The 18,385-nt window shown below is 43.7% G+C and overlaps 1 protein-coding gene across 1 annotated transcript; it reads right to left on the reverse strand.

The window, feature by feature from the left end:
• Positions 1-7,202: 7,202 nt before the first annotated feature.
• Positions 7,203-8,074, reverse strand: LOC120646130 (dirigent protein 22-like). Its single transcript, XM_039922837.1, has one exon. It carries the CDS (start codon positions 7,976-7,978, stop codon positions 7,436-7,438), a length of 543 nt encoding a protein of 180 aa, XP_039778771.1. The 5' UTR covers positions 7,979-8,074; the 3' UTR covers positions 7,203-7,435.
• Positions 8,075-18,385: the final 10,311 nt, after the last annotated feature.

Here is an 18,385-nt window from a genome sequence, read left to right on the forward strand (position 1 = left end):
AGGGAGATTGAAGCGCATCTAGGCCGATAGATGCTAATGGTAAGTTTCGGTGATTAACGACAACCGTATGCGACTAACGTGTGTTTTAAAGGAAAAATCAATGATTAGATTAGTCTCATATGAAATATGAAAGGAGACCCCTCAATTCAAAACAATCATGCGTGCCACGGACTCAATTATAAAGATTAAGGACATTTCTAGTCTCAAGTGTCACAAGGAGGTGAAGGACACTTGATTTAGCTAGGGTTTATAGTTTTTAGTTCTTGACCATACTATTAAGAGGGGTTCATGAGTTAGTAGCTTGATCAAATTTGAGTTGGCCTTAGAAATCTTGCACACTCGCTTAAAAACAGCCTAATATGGTCAATAGAAGTCAACACAACACTTGGAAGAAGAAATAATCGAAGTTACATTCAAATCCAAGTCAATTCAGTTGAAAACGAAGAAAAACAGCAGCACCGGTTTAACCGATGCCCCTATCATCGGAGCATCTGATGCTTGACGGAAGTTCCGACGCCCTGTTGGTCTATCTCTCTTGGAAGCAAGCTGAAATCAAGTCAAGTCACTCTATATCACCGGTTGAACCGATGGTCCCAAGCAAAGCACCGGTGCATTAGATGTACTATATTCCAGAGAGCATGTTTTGGTGGACCTCAACTCGTCTTCAGCACCGGTTGAACCGACGCTTCAGAATCAACCACCGGTGCATTGGATGTACTATGTTCCAGAGAGCTTGTTTGGGTTGATCAGTGAACCTCTTCAGCACCGGTTGAACCGATGCCTCTACGGAGCATGCACCGGTGCAATGACGCAAGCCTGGATACTATGTCAGAAACCCCAACGGCTACTACTTGGACACAGAGAGACCGGTTGAACCGACGCATTCACTTTCTAACCCGTCGGTTCTTCCGATGGTCACGTTTTTTCTGCAGTGTACTTCCAACGGCTATGTGACCCTCTCCACTCTATATAAGGCCACCCCCTGGCTCTTTTGAAGTGCCTTTGACACCTTGAATACCTGAGGCCACCCTTGAGAAGAAGAGAAAGTGCTTTGAGCAAAAGAGTGAAGATCTAGTACATTGATTGTGCTTCAACCTTGAAGAATTCAACCTTTGCAAGTGTAGCAAGTGTGTTTGAGCTAGGGCCAACTGAGTGTAGGTCAAGTGAAGGCTTAGGAGCTTGTTACTCTTGGTGTTTGACGGCACCTAGCCGGTCTCGGTGATCGGGAGGTTCTTGGTGAGCTCTTGGAGTTTGTGGGAGCCCCAAGACAAGAAGATTGTACACGGTGTGAAGCTCGCCGTTTCGGAAATGGAGAAGGAGCATTCTTAGTGATCACTTGCTCCTTGGTGAAGCAAGGGAGCTATACCCTTGTGTGGGTGCTCCAACGTGGATTAGGGGGGAGCGTCAACTCCTCGATACCACGGGAAAAAATCCGGTTGTCTCGTGTCTCTTACTTTTATTTCAAGCAATTAAATCATTTTATTGTTATTCTTGCTTTTGATTGCTTGTAGATTGACTAGAACAACTTGCATGGTAGTGTAATCTCTTGCTTTGGTCTTGATCTTGCTAGTGTGCAACCATCTAGACAAAATGATCATGATAGTGTGTTTACCTATCTAAGGACCTTTTGCTAGTGTGCTCTAGTCTAGGTTAAGGACCAGGTAGAAATTTGAAAAAGTCCAAATTCAACCCCTTTCTTGGGCCTCGATCCTTTCAGTAGCGACAGCGGCCGGTTGGCACCCCGCAGGTCGCGAGTTCGAATCTTGACTGGCGCGAATTTCCGTTGCGGGTAAAAAAAATTCCTCTCGTTGTGCTCGCCGCAAGGCATGACCCTTGTGGACATGAGTCAGAATTCGAGGAATTTTTCCGCGGAAAGCCGTTGTTGGAGCCGCCCCCCCCCCCCCCCCCCCCCCCCCCCCCCGACGCACAGATCATGTGAAAAGCTCAAAGCTGATGTAAAAAAAAAAGCGGCAATTCAAGGGTAGACTTTAACACTCTGTAGCACTTTGGATTAGAATACTTGCAGCATAGTTGCAATGCACATGCAAAGATTCGGTGCAATGGGGAATATGTATCGACAAGGTCATTTCAGTTATTTATTTATTAATTATTTAATACTTTCTTCAGACTATCTATGCATAAGGTAAGATGATGAATTGAAAGGATGTGGTTTTGGACAAGGTGAGCTTGAATTGAATCGATGGCTCTCCCAAAAGAGTAGCACACTAATTTGTCCTATCATTCTAAACAATCTATTTTATCTGCTTAACCCTTTCAACAAAATTTTAGTTGGCCCTATGTACTCTTCGATTAGATTTTTCTTGGGGCAGATCCTCCTTGGATTAGATTTGTGTTGTTTTCTTCGACTACCAGCAGCACGTGGCTAGAACTACACATGGCATAACATCAGGAGCCATAAAATTTATTAGAGATGACTCAGTCTAACTGACAGCTACTCTGTGCGAAGTAGTGTGGCTAGACCTACATATAGACCCCATTGGTTTCTAAATATTTGGCAATTTTGAACATACATGGTTACCAAGGCAACTCACTTTTTAATGAGTGAAATAACTAAAACGCCCTTATAAAGCTACCTTTGAGTGTTTCTAGAATATTCCTAAAGTATTTTTAAGGACAAAATAGTAAAGTGTTTTCTAGAGAAACGTGAATTGCCAAGTGTTTCGAAACATATAAAGTGACCAAAAGTTACAAGTATTTGGACATGGAGGTTAGGTTGGTATATATATAGTTAAATATGGGTTGGAGAATTTTATTTAGTAGATCTATCTATACCCATGAATTTAGGCATTCAATGGGGGCAGAGAGGGTTATTTAGTTCACCTTTTGGGTTATTATAGAGTGGGTTGTCATTTAATTTCCATAAGCATTGAGCTGGGCCTGGGGTGGGTTTAGCCTTATTCGCACGCCTAGGCGCGGCGGCTCGCTCGTGGGCCGGGGGAGCACAGGCTCGCGCGGCCCATCCAGGCAGCCCGCGAGGGAGCAGGCCTGTGGGACTTGCAGGCCGGGCACGCGGCCCAAGCGCGAGCAGGCGGGTCAGCTTCCACCGCTGGTCGCAAGCAGGCTCGGCAGCCCAGCTTTGCACAAGAAGGCTCGGCAGCAGCACGTAGCAGCCCAGCTGCTAGGCACGCAAGGCAAGCAGGCACGTGGCCCAAGAAGAGGTGAGCGCAGCACGGTCCAGCAGCCTGCAGTGTTGGTTTGCAATTTACTTCCGTTCATGTTTCTTTCCTGCTTAAGCTAGTTAATTAGTTTGCGTTGTTACCGGTGCTTGCAAGTATTTAACTTTTGATAGTTAGCTCTTGTGATTGATAATCTTTACTGGTCTTTACCTGCTTAATTAAGTGGACTCTTTTATAGTGATCAGTCTGACTTTTTTCGGTGAGACTCTGATCGGCTTATAGGTTAAGCTTTGCTTTCGCTTGATTTAGTGATGCGCTAATCTGTATTGAGTCATCGCATGTTGGTCAAGTGAAGCTTTTGTGATATCTTTCACTCGAGTTGTTTACTTCTGGGTTGTTTCTGCTTACTGTCGAGCTTTTGGTATTTTGGTTCATCTTTGTTTCTACTTTGCATTGAGCTTTTTCTAACTATTCCTAGGGTGAGATCATTATGAGTTGGCTTGTGTCGCCTTGTTGTTTAGAAGAAAGACGTGTCAGGTTGAAGTCGGGACATAGGCATTGTTCTTTTGGAGAATTTTTGAAGAAGGCTTTTATTCACTCCCTCCGGTCGTCAGTTCTGAATCGATGGCCCTGCCAAAAGAGTAGCACACTAATTTATCTTAGAGTAAATTCCATCATCACTGATTCCTAAACTTGTTCGGCTGTGACATTCCGCTCCCTAACCTTGCAAATCGACCGTTTAGATCCTCAAACTTGTTCAGCCATGTCATCCTAGTCTTTTAACTTAGAAATCACCCGTTTAGGTCCTCAAACTTGTTAAGATGTGTCATACCGGTCCCTAAACTTGGTTTTGAGTCATGTTTGAGTCAATATAGGGCAATTAAAAACTCTATATTAGAAAATAATTCATAATTTTTTTCATATGAACTCGAATGAAGATAAACTCTATATCAAAATTATAGCCCTCGACGTGGTCCGCAACTTTGTAGTTGAAAAGTTCACTATATAAGAAACGACCTATAGTGACGCGCACAAAGGTGACACATTATTGTCGCATGTCACCTTTGTCATATGGGTGACACGCGAAGATGATGCACATCACCTTTGACCCGTTGGGGGTGTAAGGCTCGATGGACCAAGAGGGGGGTGAATTGGGCTTTTTTCAAATTTCTAAAACAATTAAACCAACCTTAACCTATGCAATGTTAGAAAGGCTCAATTCACCAACTGGCTAACTAAGCAATCTACACAAGCTATCAAAGATACAACTAGATAAGAAACTAAGCAAGGTAGAGCTAAGTTATGATCTCTAAGGTCAACCACATAAATAATTGCATGAAAGTAAGTGCTTGAAATGAAAGAGTGGGCAAGAGACAACCGGATTTTTTTTTCCGTGGTGTCGATGTGTTGGCACACACCCCTAATCCATGTTGTGACACTCACTAAGAGTCTTGTCACCTCCCATGTCACCGAGACTTGGGCGCTCACTAAGAGTCTCCGTTCACCATCCCGGCGTGGTGGAGCTCAAGCCACGTACAAACTTCTTCGGGCTCCCACAATCCTTGGCAAGCTCCGGAAGAAACACCTTCAATCACCAAGATCGCCTAGGTGCTGCCAATCACCAAGAGTAACAAGCTAGGGCCTTCACTTGAGCAAGAACCGATCACCAAGAACGGATGCACACAAGCTTCTCTCTACTCAAGTCCTTAGTCTTGCTTCTTGAATGATTGAATGAACAAATATGTGGAAGATGAAGCTCAAGGTTGCTCTCAATAAGAGTATAGTGTATGAATGTTGCCTGGTGTCAAGAGGACTCAAAATGACCCATTGAAGGGGTATATATAGGCAGCTCACACGAATAGAGCCGTTGGAGAAAAAGCTGCCAGAAAACTGCTTAGCGCCGGTTAATCCGACGAACCTCCAATAGCCAGCGTCGGTTTAACCGATGAATGTAAACTTCCCATTTGGAAAACTAGCCGTTACAACTCGGGCAGATTGACCGACGTATCATCGGTTTAACCGGTGAGTGTAGTTGTCCACTGATCAACTGAAAAACCAACTCTCTGGACAACTGCACCGACGTTAACTCAAATCCATCGTCGGTTTAACCGGTGAGTACAACTTCTGAGATCCTTGGAAAAACCATCTCACTGGTCAATTGCACCGACGTTTGATTTCAAACATCGTCGGTTTAACCGATGTATAGAACTTGAAACACCCTGGAAAAACCAACTCTGGACTAATGCACCGACGTTAATTCAAATATCGTCGGTTTAACCGGTGTATAGAACCTGTCCAGACTCTGTTAACTGCGTTTAACCAACGTATAGAAAAATTGAGTCGTCGGTTAAACTGGTGTATAGACTTTTTCTGATTTTTGCCTTTTCTGATTTGAGTCTTGAATGAAATCCAAATATTCTTGAGATATAAGTTGAGAAACACTTATTTGAACTTCTAATAACCTGAGTTACCAGTGTGCATCCATTTTTGATTGACCATGTCCATGCTCAAGTTACTTGGCCTTAACCCCTCTTAATAGTGCGATCACTACAAAAAATAAAACCTATACTAACCTAAGTGTCCTTCTCAACTTTACGACACTTAGGACTAGAAAGATCCTTAGTCTTGATATATATTTGAGTTGAATACCGAGATCGCCTTTTTGAATAATGAAATTGAGGGGCCTCTTTAACAAGTGACCTAAGCTGCACAAACTCATTAGTCACAATAAAGATTGTCATTAATCACCGAAACATACCTAGAGGGCCTAGATGCTTACAGGGGGCCTCCCTAAAACATTGCCCGTCACCTTTGTTATAGGTGATGAGCTACATTTATAGTCCGTTACCTATAAGTTTCATATAGGTGACAAGCAACATTAAAGCACGTCACCTATAAGGTTATTATAGGTGATGGGCTTTGACAAGTCAAAGGTGACGGGCATCAAAGCGCGTATGACATACCTGACGTGCAACATCAAGACACGTCACCTTTGTGACTTTTTATAATATTTGAACATGTATTTTTTGAAATTCAAATTGTCTCAGATTAAAAAATAGTCTATACAGAAGTTGTAGGTCTAAATACTACATAGGCATTTTTTTCTGAAGTAGACGACTATAGAATGTTTTTCTAGTCAATTAAAGCCCCTCCAGCCGGGCTAAACCAGTGAACAATACATGGTTAATTAAAATTATGCTAAAATAGTACTCCTTTGGTCTAAATACTACACGGGCTTACATGGGATGAACCGAGCTGGATCCGTGCTCCAGCACGCCCAACACGGGTCCTGGCTCCGCCCCTGGACCACAATAATAGTAATTAGTATCTAAATATATATAGTTAAAACCGTTAGTAGTCGCTTGTAGAGTTGAAGAGGAACCAATGCAATGAGAAAAGTAGTAAGGACACTCTGATTAGTGGAGAGTGTCACCATATCGGAGTTGTAGAGTTACTAAGACTGAGATGATAACAGTATCGGAGGAGTGTTATGATGATGACAGACGCGAAGCTAAAGGTCAAACAAACCCTGGCGCACAACTTAGCATTGTATTCTAGACACAAGAAAATTCTAGTACTACAATGGAATAAGAAAACGTTTGTACCCGGCACCAGGCATCATGACCGTGGCTTCGCCCCTGGGCGATGACACTCTTTTATCCCATGAAACTCCTCATAAATAAATTTATCATATCAGCAAATTTAGGCACCAAGAAAACGTTTGTACCCGGCACCAGGCACCCAAATTTGGTTGCCACGTTACTGTGAATTTCGTTTCACCTATACATGCACCAGGCACGATGACCGTAGCTTCGCCCCTGATGTCTGCCATTCCAACAACTGTTTCTTGATCTGTTCTTGTCGAAATATATACTGTACTGTGTGCGTCGCTGCAACATCACATTTCATCTGTAATAATGGTTTAATTTCATCGTCGTCCTTAGCTTGTTAGTTGATAGCATGCATCTTCTCCTTGCGGTTCTTCTCATCGAAAATATTTAGAGAATGAACGGGGTTGGCTAAGTCAGAATTGAACGATCACTCCCGTTCAAACAGTAAAGCCGGTGTATACAAGGAACACTGCATTATTTGAATAATCAAATGCTACACTGCTTCATTATTCTGCATCATCTCACAAGAACAAACACACCCTCTAGATCAAAACTTTAAACCAAATGCCAAAATCGATAAAACAAGCATCTATACGAGCTCTAATAAACATGTAAAAAGATCATCATCATTAAATCAAGGACGATCGGGAACAGTGTGGTTGCTCGCTCGCAGCATGACCCGTCGTCTCAGTCATGGCGGACGTGGAGGTTGTACTCGACGGTGGCGTCGCCGGTCCTGGTGTCGATCCACTGCGTCCTGGCCTCGCAGTAACCTGTGGCGAACCGGAACGCGCCGGTGCCGCCGACCACGGCCATCTCCCGGACCCTCCGCTCGGCGGGGTTGGGGCCGAGGATGGCGAGGCTGCTGCCGTTGTAGGCGCCGTCGACGAACACGAAGTTCATGGCCATCATCAGCGAGAGGCTGTCCTTGCCGGCGCTGACGTACATGCCCTGGGCGCGGCCGAGCAGCCTCGACGTCAGGTTGGGGCCCTCGGTGAGCGGGTCGTCGATGACGACGACGGAGCCGAACCCCGTGGCGGAGGCGTTGGACGAGGGGCCCCCGGCGACCTGCACCACCGTCGACACGTTCGGGCCGCCGCTCACCACGTCGTGCCAGAACACGCGCAGGTGCGTCTCCTTCTCCCCCGCCGCCGACGCCGCCGTGGCGGCGAGCAGGGCGACGACCGCGACGAGGATGGAGAGAGCCGCGAAGCTGCTGCTGCCGGTCATGGCGGTCGAGGCGGAGCTTTGCTTGATTGTTGATCTAAGCTCAGCTGGCTCTTCTCTTGATCTGCAACAGCTAGCAAGGTGTGTGGTGAGGGGTGCAAGGAGGACGGCTCTATTTAACGGTAGGGGGTGCATCCATGGTGGTTGGGTTTGGGTACTAGACAACAAACATGTGCAGTGAATTTTCTACCTGTTCTAGACAGATTGTAAAATATGCTGCATGCAGCTCTACTTGCTAGCTATGACGATTGGAAGATTTCTGCTGGTCGTGTTTTCAGAGTCTATTTCACACACTTGCATACAATGGAGTCACATTTCTTATGTTATCTTCGAGACTGATAAGTTGTTGTTTTTCTCTTTAATTTGTTTTGGTGTGTACATGTGCATGAGTTTTTTTTTAGAATTACTATTCTGGACTTCTGGTCTGGCCAACTTCCTCTTTTGAATGGACTTGGTCGGTGACTGGACTTTGACCAACATGTACACGGCGGCGTGCCGAGACAAGCAGCGGCAGTAGGTGAAGGTATGACTGGCGCATGGACTGAAACGAACCTGGCCGGCATGAAGTAGTAGGTGACGTTAGAAACGCGTAGTACGTGGTACGTGTTACTCACTTCTCGGAGCACCAACTTCTCACTTCGTTCAGAAATCTACCAACAATCCTATTCAGTACTTCTCATGCATATAGACCTGTTCCAAGATTTTGTACAAGTCGATATATTGAAATCTAGAAAGTGTATAATAAACATAACTCAAATTAAAGCATACTAGCCTAACAACCCGGCCTCCTGCACGGGCTAATTAAAATTAATAAAAAACTAAAGCTTATAGCTAATTATAATTATTTATCTCACACCATTTTTTATCTGTTAAATATTCTAACACGTACTCTAAAATATATATTATCACTATCTAGTTGCAATAGATTTTATTTTGCATCACACCTCCAAATGTTTTTATATATATTTAATTAAATTATTTATTTATAAATTGGTATTCTTATCTCTTCCGCCGTACATGAATACATAGTGACACATAACATGAATAGTATTTTATATAAATAAAAATAGACAATATATGAATAATGATAGTAATAGTAATTTAGATTTTTTATTGGTGCACTTAATATTTTGATATAATTATATAATTTAATTATACACAAATTTAGAGAATTATTTGCATTATTTTTATAATGGCATAGGTGAGTAATTTATACAAAGATTAGGGGGTTACTTTTGATTTTTTTATAATAGCAGAGGTAGGTAATTTAAATACATATTTAGCAGGGGACGGACCTAGGAAATAGGAGGTGGGTATTCAAAATTTTAAGTAGTGCAAAAAAAATTGATTGTCCAAAATACAGATTAGTAGCACATAATTGAGTGCCGATAATACAAACTTTTATAGTTTAAAATTATTCAACATATAAATAAGGAAAAGTTCAATCTACACCCCTCAACTATAGCCGAAGTCTAATAACACCCTAATTATAACTTGGTTCAATTTATCCTCTAAACTATGCCATTTAATTTATTTTACCCCATAATACAATTTATATTTTTTGTTTCTCCATACATAAGTTGAATTTTAATTTATTTTAAATTTTGTAGGGTAGTAGTGCACATCATAATGCATATTGTGAAAAAAATTCATAATTTTCGCCATTAGTTTTTATATAATTTTGAACTCCAATGATTAATTTATTATTGAATATTCTAACCTATGGGAATAATAATAATAAATTATGATATCTTTTTGTAACATGAGTTATGTTATGTACTATTATGCTATAAAATTTCAATTGAAAACTCTACCTATGCATGCAGAATTGCAGAAATGACAAAGATAAATGTATATTAGGGGGTAATTTGAACCAAGTGGTATAGTTTGGTGTGTGTAATGAGCGGGGAGAGTAAAATGAATCAAACAATAGTTAATGGGGTTATCCAAACTTTGACTATAGTTGAGAGGAGTAATTTAGATTTTTTTCTTATAAGTAATAGGGTACTAATTTTTTTTAGGGGTAGTAATAGGGTACTAAATGATCAACATATCAAAGTGGAAATATAAAAGTGGGACAAGGTCTGGATCAGTCAGTGGGCCATTTTTGGGCTGTTTGGCCCATTTGAGGAAGAGAGGTGGGCCGGATGTTATTCTTTTTATTTTTTCTTCAATACACATATATGATTATAGAGAAATTCTGGAAATCGACAAGATCTCCACCGGATCTACAGTTCTCAAAGCACATTGGCACCAATAAGGACACTGACAGCGAGGAAAAGCGGTGAATCCAGCGGAGAGTCGAGAAATCACCGGCACATCGCCTCTCTCAATTGTTGGGGAACAGACGCTTCTATCCCTTAGCCCATGGTTTAGCTCAGAGATTCAGTTCAGTTGGCCCAGCTAGCCCAATAATAAGTGGATCTAGTCGCTAGGCTAGTCAAGCCGTGCCTAACCTCTCGGCCTACATCCTCAGGCAATGCAATCCTAGCTCGGAATTCGATTTTTTTTTATCGGATGCTCTTTTATGTCAAGAATACATGCTTGCAACACAAAATTTTAATATTTGCAATGTAGAAAACATGTACTGAGACGTATCAAAATATCTAGATGCGAAAGAGTATAATTCCCAATGCAACATCATAGCTTTGTTTCATGCAACATCCAGTCAAAATCATGCATCATAAAATGCAACATGAAAAAAGCTTCTCCATGAAATCAACCAGTGAGAAGAACACCCCCACAGCAACAAAAATCTCAGACCTCAACATCCCGAATCAGCTATTGCACCATTCAAAATTTCTACTGCAACACCATATAGGAAAGCAGCAGTGGTGCTCCCCCACGTCGAGCTTTGGGAGTACGCGCCGCTAGCCACAATGGCGATGGCTCTGGAGGAGGCCGGCAGGTAGGGGTCGCCGTCACGGCGGTCACTCAAGCTCTAGCCCTGGGCGGATCTGCTTTGTGCTCCTCCGCCGAGATGCAGCGTCGTCGCCTCACCGGCGACGAGGTCATCACGCTCGCAGTCAGAGTCAGCTCCGGGCTCGTCGCCACGGTCGCCACCCAACTATCCTCCCCCTGCTGCCACCACGGTGTCCACGTCTGTCGGGGTGCTGGGAGTGCTGGCCAGCGAGGAGAGACGTCGGAAGGAGCCAAGGAGGTCAGGCTGCGCGAGCGCTCCGACTGCTGCGGGCGGCGGCGTGCCAGGCCGTCGGGCGCCACCTCCGTGCCGTCGCGTAAAAAAAGACTTTACGCGAGAGCAATAGAGGTCGGGATACTTCTATTTCTTGTAAGCAACCTCTTTTCGATTCTTAGAAAAACGATGGCTCTGCCAAGAAGCAGAGAGCTCGAGCCTCGAGATGAGCGGTGATGAAGGAAAATGAGACATGCGGACCCGGGACCGTCACCTGATCTCCGAAGCGTCCGACGCGTCGTACGCCCGAGCGCAAGCATTACCGTAAAACACAAACGCTCATCTGGAACACTAGCCAGTGCATGTCGGTGTTGCCAGTAGCACCCTTGTGGTGGTATTTCATCAATGCACTGCTAGTCCGGCAACCGATCTTGTAGGCGACATGGAAATCAATCCAGCTGGGTCAGTGTCACGAACTCACGATCAGGATATGTGGGTGTACGATTTCACTCAGAGTTACGAGAATTCAGCTAAAAAAAACGAATAAACTGGCCAATATAATCGGAGACCGAGGATCACTACTGTTGAAAAGATTTTTAGAGACGGATAAAAATCTATTTTAAGGACGGGTGCGGTAGCTCGTTAGTTCTCACAATTAAAAATATTATTTTTAAAAGCGGGTAACGTGCTAGTTTCTGAAAATCAATATCTAAGGGCTAGCCATGCCATGACCCGTCCCTACAAATCTATATCCAAAAAATAAAAAAATCTAAAAAAATGAAAACAGCAAAATAAAAAATAGTCAACTAGCCCTGCACTGTTGAGCCACAATTTTTTGACAAAGAAATATGCGCACTAGTATTACTTAGGGTTTAAACCGCCTACTTCCAGCTTTGTGCGTACCTTACTTACCACCATACCACACAATCACTTGTTACTCTATAGGGTATCCTATTCTTTTAAATTAACTCAGAAGGGGCGGGTGATGGCGTCACCCGCCCCTAAAAATTTGTTTCTAGGGGCGGGAGTATTTTTCTATTTTATTCGAAAATTCATTTAATTGTTTACATATAGCAGAACAAATAAAAAAGTGAAACTTCTACACAATGATTGTTGCGAGCTATAGAGACAAAAAATATGTCAAGTATATTTCAGTGTATATAAAGATTAGGATTGTGGAAACCTCAAATTATAAAGTTTGACTTCATCCAAAATCATATAAAAAGTTATGATTTTTTTCGTGGAACCGTACCATTTATAGGGGCGGACCATGGCCATCACCCGCCCGTGAAAATGACGCTCATTTTTAAGAGCGGGTGACCCGCCCCTAAAAATATTTTTCTAGGGACGGATCGGATGCTGCAGTAACCTCGCTATATTTATGGTAACGAGTGAAATTTTAATTCGTTCCTAAACAAATCGGGACGTTCCTACAAATCAATTTTATAGTAGTAGATGTCACCAACTCCGAACGCAGCCGGCCGCTTTGTTCTTCCCTGCCTTCTCCCAATGCTGCTTTTACCGTCGTCTGCTTCCAGAGGAAGTCACAGTCGACCAAACAACATGGTGGGCCCTACGCGCATGTGATTTTATCTCTTCCTCTCCCCACCAGATCTCTCTCTCCCCGTTCCCATTTCACTATCTCCTCTCGTTTTTCTTTTCTCAGGACCAGACTCATGGGAGCTCCGATCCGAGGGGCGAGCAGCGCAGTGGCGGGCTCCCGAGGCCGAGCTCCATGAGTGGTGGCGGCGATGGTTCCCTGGGGCCGAGCTCCGTGAGCGGCGGTTGCGGGGGGTGGCAAGCTCTGCTCGCGATGCTGGGGCGGCGGCGACGCGGCGAGGCAGCGGCGGCGGAGCGGTGCTGCTGGTAGCTTGGCGGTGGCGGCGCAAATTTATTTCTCTTTTTTTGGATGCAAAAAAAATTTTCCCAATTTTTTTTATTTTTGATGGAAAAGTTTTACAAAACTTTTTTACCTGAATTTTTTCTTGATTTTGGATGCAAAAGTTCTTCAAAAAAATTCTCTTTCATTTTTTTCTCATCAAAACTTTTCAAGTTCCTCTCCAGATTTTTTCCTGATTTTTTTTTCAAAAAAAATTATCAAAAAATGACAAAAAAGTTACTAGGATAGGAAAAAAAACGTCGGGAGATCCACGTGCAGGGAGAGGATTCCCTCTTGTCGGAATTGACCGTACGCAACAAAACTTATGGGCGCCTGCAAATTAGACAGCCTATAACTCACGCACGCCAGCACTTATGTAGAATATACAAATGCTAAACAAAACTATTTTTTTATAGATAAAAGATGGATATGCACAAGTGAGTTTTTTATAAAGCGCACGCTCAAAAGGAAAAAAGGAAAAGATTAAGAGAGATTACTCAGCTAAATATTAAGTTTGTCAATTGGATGAAATGGAAGAGGCTCATTTTTTCATCTGGGACATCCTTGGTACTTCTAAATAGTATTCCAAGAAAAACAATTCACTGCAGAAGGGGAGTCCGACAGGGTGATCCTCTATCACCCTTGCTTTTTGTTCTTGCAGCTGATCTTTTGCAAAGTTTGATTAACAGAGAAAAGAATTTGGGCATCTCAACCTGCCCATCCCCTTGCAGCATACACAGGACTTCCCTATTATCCAATATGCAGATGATACATTGATTATTATGGAAGCTGACCTTATATAAGGAACATGGCCCCAATTAGGCCATTGTTTGTGATTTTGGTGATTGAGTGACAACATAATCAATGGGACTAATGACTTTGTGAGATCACACTTGTAGAAATTATTAGGTCTCATGGATATAATTCAACACGTCTAATTCATCGTCAAGACACAATGTTCAATCTATCGTCGAGACGCTAAGTCCAATCCACCATCAAGATGACAAGTCCAATCAGTCGTAGAGGTGTCGAAACATAGTAAAAATCCAGAGATAGAATAAATTTGAAGGATCCAATTGATCACTGCGATGCATTGGACAAGTTTAGCAGAAAACAGTGGCACCGGTTTAACCGATGCATGACCATCGGTGCATCCGAAAGTAACCGGATAAACCGACGCCTTCACGTCGGCTCATTTCTCAGTACAGAATGGAATCAAGCCAAGTCAGGCTTTAGTCACCGGTTGAACCGACGGTGTAAAAAGGGGCATCGGTGCAATCAATGTACTATTGCCCAGAGACGATGTCAAGAGCGCAGGAGCCACGCCTTCAGCACTGGTTGAACCGATGGTGCATCAGAGCATCGCATCGGTACAATGACGACAACAGAAGAGGGAGGTCCAATGGCTAGTCCAGATGCTGTGTGTGACCGATTTAACCGACACCCAATCATTGGTTAAACCGATGGTTCCGCAGGCGTGTCAGAAAGTCCAATGGCTAGTCCAGATGCTATGAGTGACCGGTTGAACCGATACTACCCCATGCTGAGGCATCGGTTCAACCGATGGTTTGCTGATTTCAGCTATCCGTTGGAGCAACGGCTCCAAGACTTTGTGGCCTATATACACACCTCACCTCGGCCATTTTGTTATTGTTGGAGACTAGAGAGACCACATACACATTGAAGAACACCTCCAAGCCAACCCAAGTGCATATTGATCAAATCCTTAAGTTTAGCACTAGCTTTGTGAGTGTGAGTGCTAAATTAGCTTTTGAGTGAGTAAGCAAGGTTGAGATCCTTGTGCTGCGGTTCTTGAGTGAACCAACCATTGTTTCTCGGTGCGCCGGCCCCTTGGAGCATTGGTGGCTCGCCGGCACGTCAACGACCCTCCGGCTTGGTGTGGAGCGGCGTCGACAATATTGTGCGGGGGACGGAGACCCCTCCTTCGTGGGCAAGCTCACTTAGTGGAAAGCGGGATCAAGGTGACCGTGATTGTGTTCACGGAAGAGACTTGATTACCGGGAAGCGATACTCTTCATGAGTGCTTCAACAATGTGGATGTAGGGGCGCCTTTGTGGTAATCCGAACCACGGTATAAATCCTCGTGTCGAGAGTTTGCTTTCTCTCATCCCTTCTTTAAGCTTCCGCATTTCATATTGTAATCTTTATGCCTTTACTTTCATAGAGTAGTATCTTGATAGGATTGACTATATGTTGCTAAACTCTTTTAGGATGAGGGTTTCACACTAGATGAACCATAGTTGCATATCTAGATAGATTGTTTTAGTTTAAGTTTTTGTGCAAACTAGTTGGAGCCATAGATTAAGGTTTTAGAGTGCCTAATTCACCCCCTCCCCCTCTTAGGCTAGAGCACCCGATCACTTTCACCTTACACAGTTGTTACATTTAAAGGACCTTCTACAATCCTTCTCCATTTCAACTGGTCTGAAAGTTAATTATTCTAAGTCTATGCTTGTGCCCATTAACTTGGAGGATAATGGGGCTCTGCAGCTTGCGCAGGCATTTGGATGCAGTTTAGGTTCCCTCCCATTTACCTACCTGGGATTACCACTCGGTCTTACAAAACCCAAAATAGTGGATTTTCTGCCATTAGTAACACAATGTGAGAGAAGACTGACCTGCACCTCAGTTTATCTTTCACAAGCTGGCAGGCTTGAATTCACAAACTCCATTTTCGCTACTCTGCCCATGTACTTTATGAGTACATTTCAGCTTCATAAAACTGTCATCAAACAGATTGACAAATATAGAAAACATTGTCTTTGGAGAGGTGCTGATTTAAATGCAAAAAAGCCACCCAAAGCAGCTTGGGAGATGGTCATTTTACCAAAAAAAAAAGAAGGTGGTCTTGGAGTTCTGAATCTCAGAACCCAGAATGAAGCTCTCTTGATGAAGCACTTACATAAATTCTTTAACAGAAAAGACATTCCTTGGGTTCAGCTCATTTGGGAGAATTATTACAATGATGGATCTTTGCCAGGACAGAGGAAAAGAGGATCATTTTGGTGTAGAGATATTCTGAAACTACTAGTTTCTTTTAAGGGATTAGCAATGGTGAATGTTCTAGATGGTGCCAGTTGTCTATTTTGGGATGATCTCTGGAACAACAGAGTCCCTAAATTTCAATATCCTGAACTTTACTCCTTTGTAAAGAACAAAGACATCTCCTTTAAAGCTGTTATGGAAGCCCAGAACCCTGCTGAATAATTTCATCTGCCATTATCTGAGGAAGCACACCAACTCGTTAGTTTGGCAGAAGGTCCTGATACAATTCAAAGCTCAACGGATTTTGATTACTGGTCATACATCTGGGGATCTCCCTACTACTCTTCATCCAAGGCTTATACCCATATTACAGGCCACAGAGTGATCCATTTGGCTTTCAAGTGGTTGTGGAAATCTGCATGTCAAAATAAACATAAAGTATTATTCTGGCTCCTTCTAAAAGACAAACTAAATACTAGAGCTTTACTCCGTAGAAGGAATATGAACCTCCCTGATTATTCATGTGTGACATGTCTGGCAGCAATAGAAGAATCTCTAGAACATCTTTTCATACACTGCCCCTTTGCAATTTCCTGTTGGGATGCCATAGGAATACAAATTGGTTTTGACGACCCATTCACTACACTGGAGCAGCTCAAATTGCAACTGGGAGTCCCTTTCTTTATGGAGATTATTATTCTCATGAACTGGTGTATTTGGATGCAAAGGAATGATTTCATCTTCAAAGGAATTCAGCCCTCGCAGGTCTCCTGTCTGCAGCACTTCAAGAAGGAATTTGCCTTAGTTATTCTAAGAGCAAAACCAAGACACCAAACCCCTATGAACTTATGTCTAGAAGCCCTTGTGTAATCCTTTTTATTTTCTTTGTTTCTTTTTTTGTCTCTTAATTGTTGCTACTTAACTGTAACTTCTTTTTTTTCCTAATATATAACCAGTAGGGGAATCCTCCTCCTGTTTCATAAAAAAAATATTAAGTTTGTCCCCTAACGATGGTCCTGCCGTAGGGCGACCATCTTGCAAAAGAGATGGAATCCGATCAAAGACAATATCATTTCTATCATGAAAATGCTTAATTGGTTTGCCAAAATAACCTATTATTAAACATGCATGAAACATCCCCCTACTAGAACACAATTGTTTACCCCCTCTTTTCTGATCATATACCATCCAATTTATCTTCACAATATCATCATAAATTTCCATTTAATTTAACAAAGGTGACTAAAGTAATCTTTTGTAAAGTCATAAGCAACTCTTCTGAAAGTGGCCGGTGAGCAAATTATAATACACTGAAAAATATCACTAAAATATATTGACATGAGATCTTATTTTGAAGCCGTTGCAATGGCGCAACTGGATTTTGATTTGGATGTGCTCGGTTTTTTAGGACGTAGGGAGTATACCCCACGTTCCAGCACAATTTTTGTGCACTGCTGCAGCCACCGGAGCAGTTTATTAGGAAAGTCCCTCTCCGATCTAGTTCCGGCGAGGGTTAAGATCGATCCAGACATCGAGTCCTCTTCGAAGACCTGCCCAAGTCAGGCCAGTATCCATTTTAGATGCAGTGATGCAGAGATACTATCATATAGTGGAAAGGGCATGTAAGAACAACAGGCGCAGCTCGATCAGCAGCGCCATCAGAATCAAATCAAAATCAGAAGTATCGATCAGAAAACAAAGCCGCCATGATATGCCTTCGTCTTCGTCCTACGAGAAGGCCAAGGAGGCCATGTCCGTGGCCACGTCCGTGATGCTGGCGCGCAGCCTGGCCTGGCCAGCGAGCTGCTCCCCTACGAGGCGCGCCGCCTGCTGTCCTCCTGCCTCGACGGCCTGCGCTCGCGCGTGCCGTGGCGCCGCCACACCATCACCATCGAGCAGAGCGACGGCTGGTACACCAACCGCGTCGTCTACGCCGTCAGGACCTACCTCGCCGCGCGCGTGGACACCGCCGGCGTGGACGACGACGGCGACGATGAGAAGCTCGTCGTCGGGATGGCGAGGAGCTGGTCGACGCGTTCCAGGGGGCGGACTTCACCTGGTGCGTCCACTCCCACGACCTCCCCGCCGGCCACCCCGGCAAGAACGTCCGCGGCGGCAACGTACGGCCGCCGCGGTGGCAAGCTCTACTTCGAGGAAGCTCCTCCTTGGGGTGACCAACCGATCGAGGACATTGATTGCACGATCGAACTCAAACAGCGGAAGAAAGGCAACAAGAAGAAGCCTCCCAAATCCAATTCTAAGAAAGACGAGAAGGTGACACTATCCGGGCTCCTCAATTTCGTCGATGGGCTTTGGTCGACGAGGGGGAGGAGAGTATCATCGTCTTCACCACCAAGGAGTGCCTCGACCCGGTGCTTCTACGGCCTGGCAG

Source organism: Panicum virgatum, chromosome 8K, assembly GCF_016808335.1.
Source record: "Panicum virgatum strain AP13 chromosome 8K, P.virgatum_v5, whole genome shotgun sequence".
Taxonomy (NCBI): domain Eukaryota; kingdom Viridiplantae; phylum Streptophyta; class Magnoliopsida; order Poales; family Poaceae; genus Panicum; species Panicum virgatum.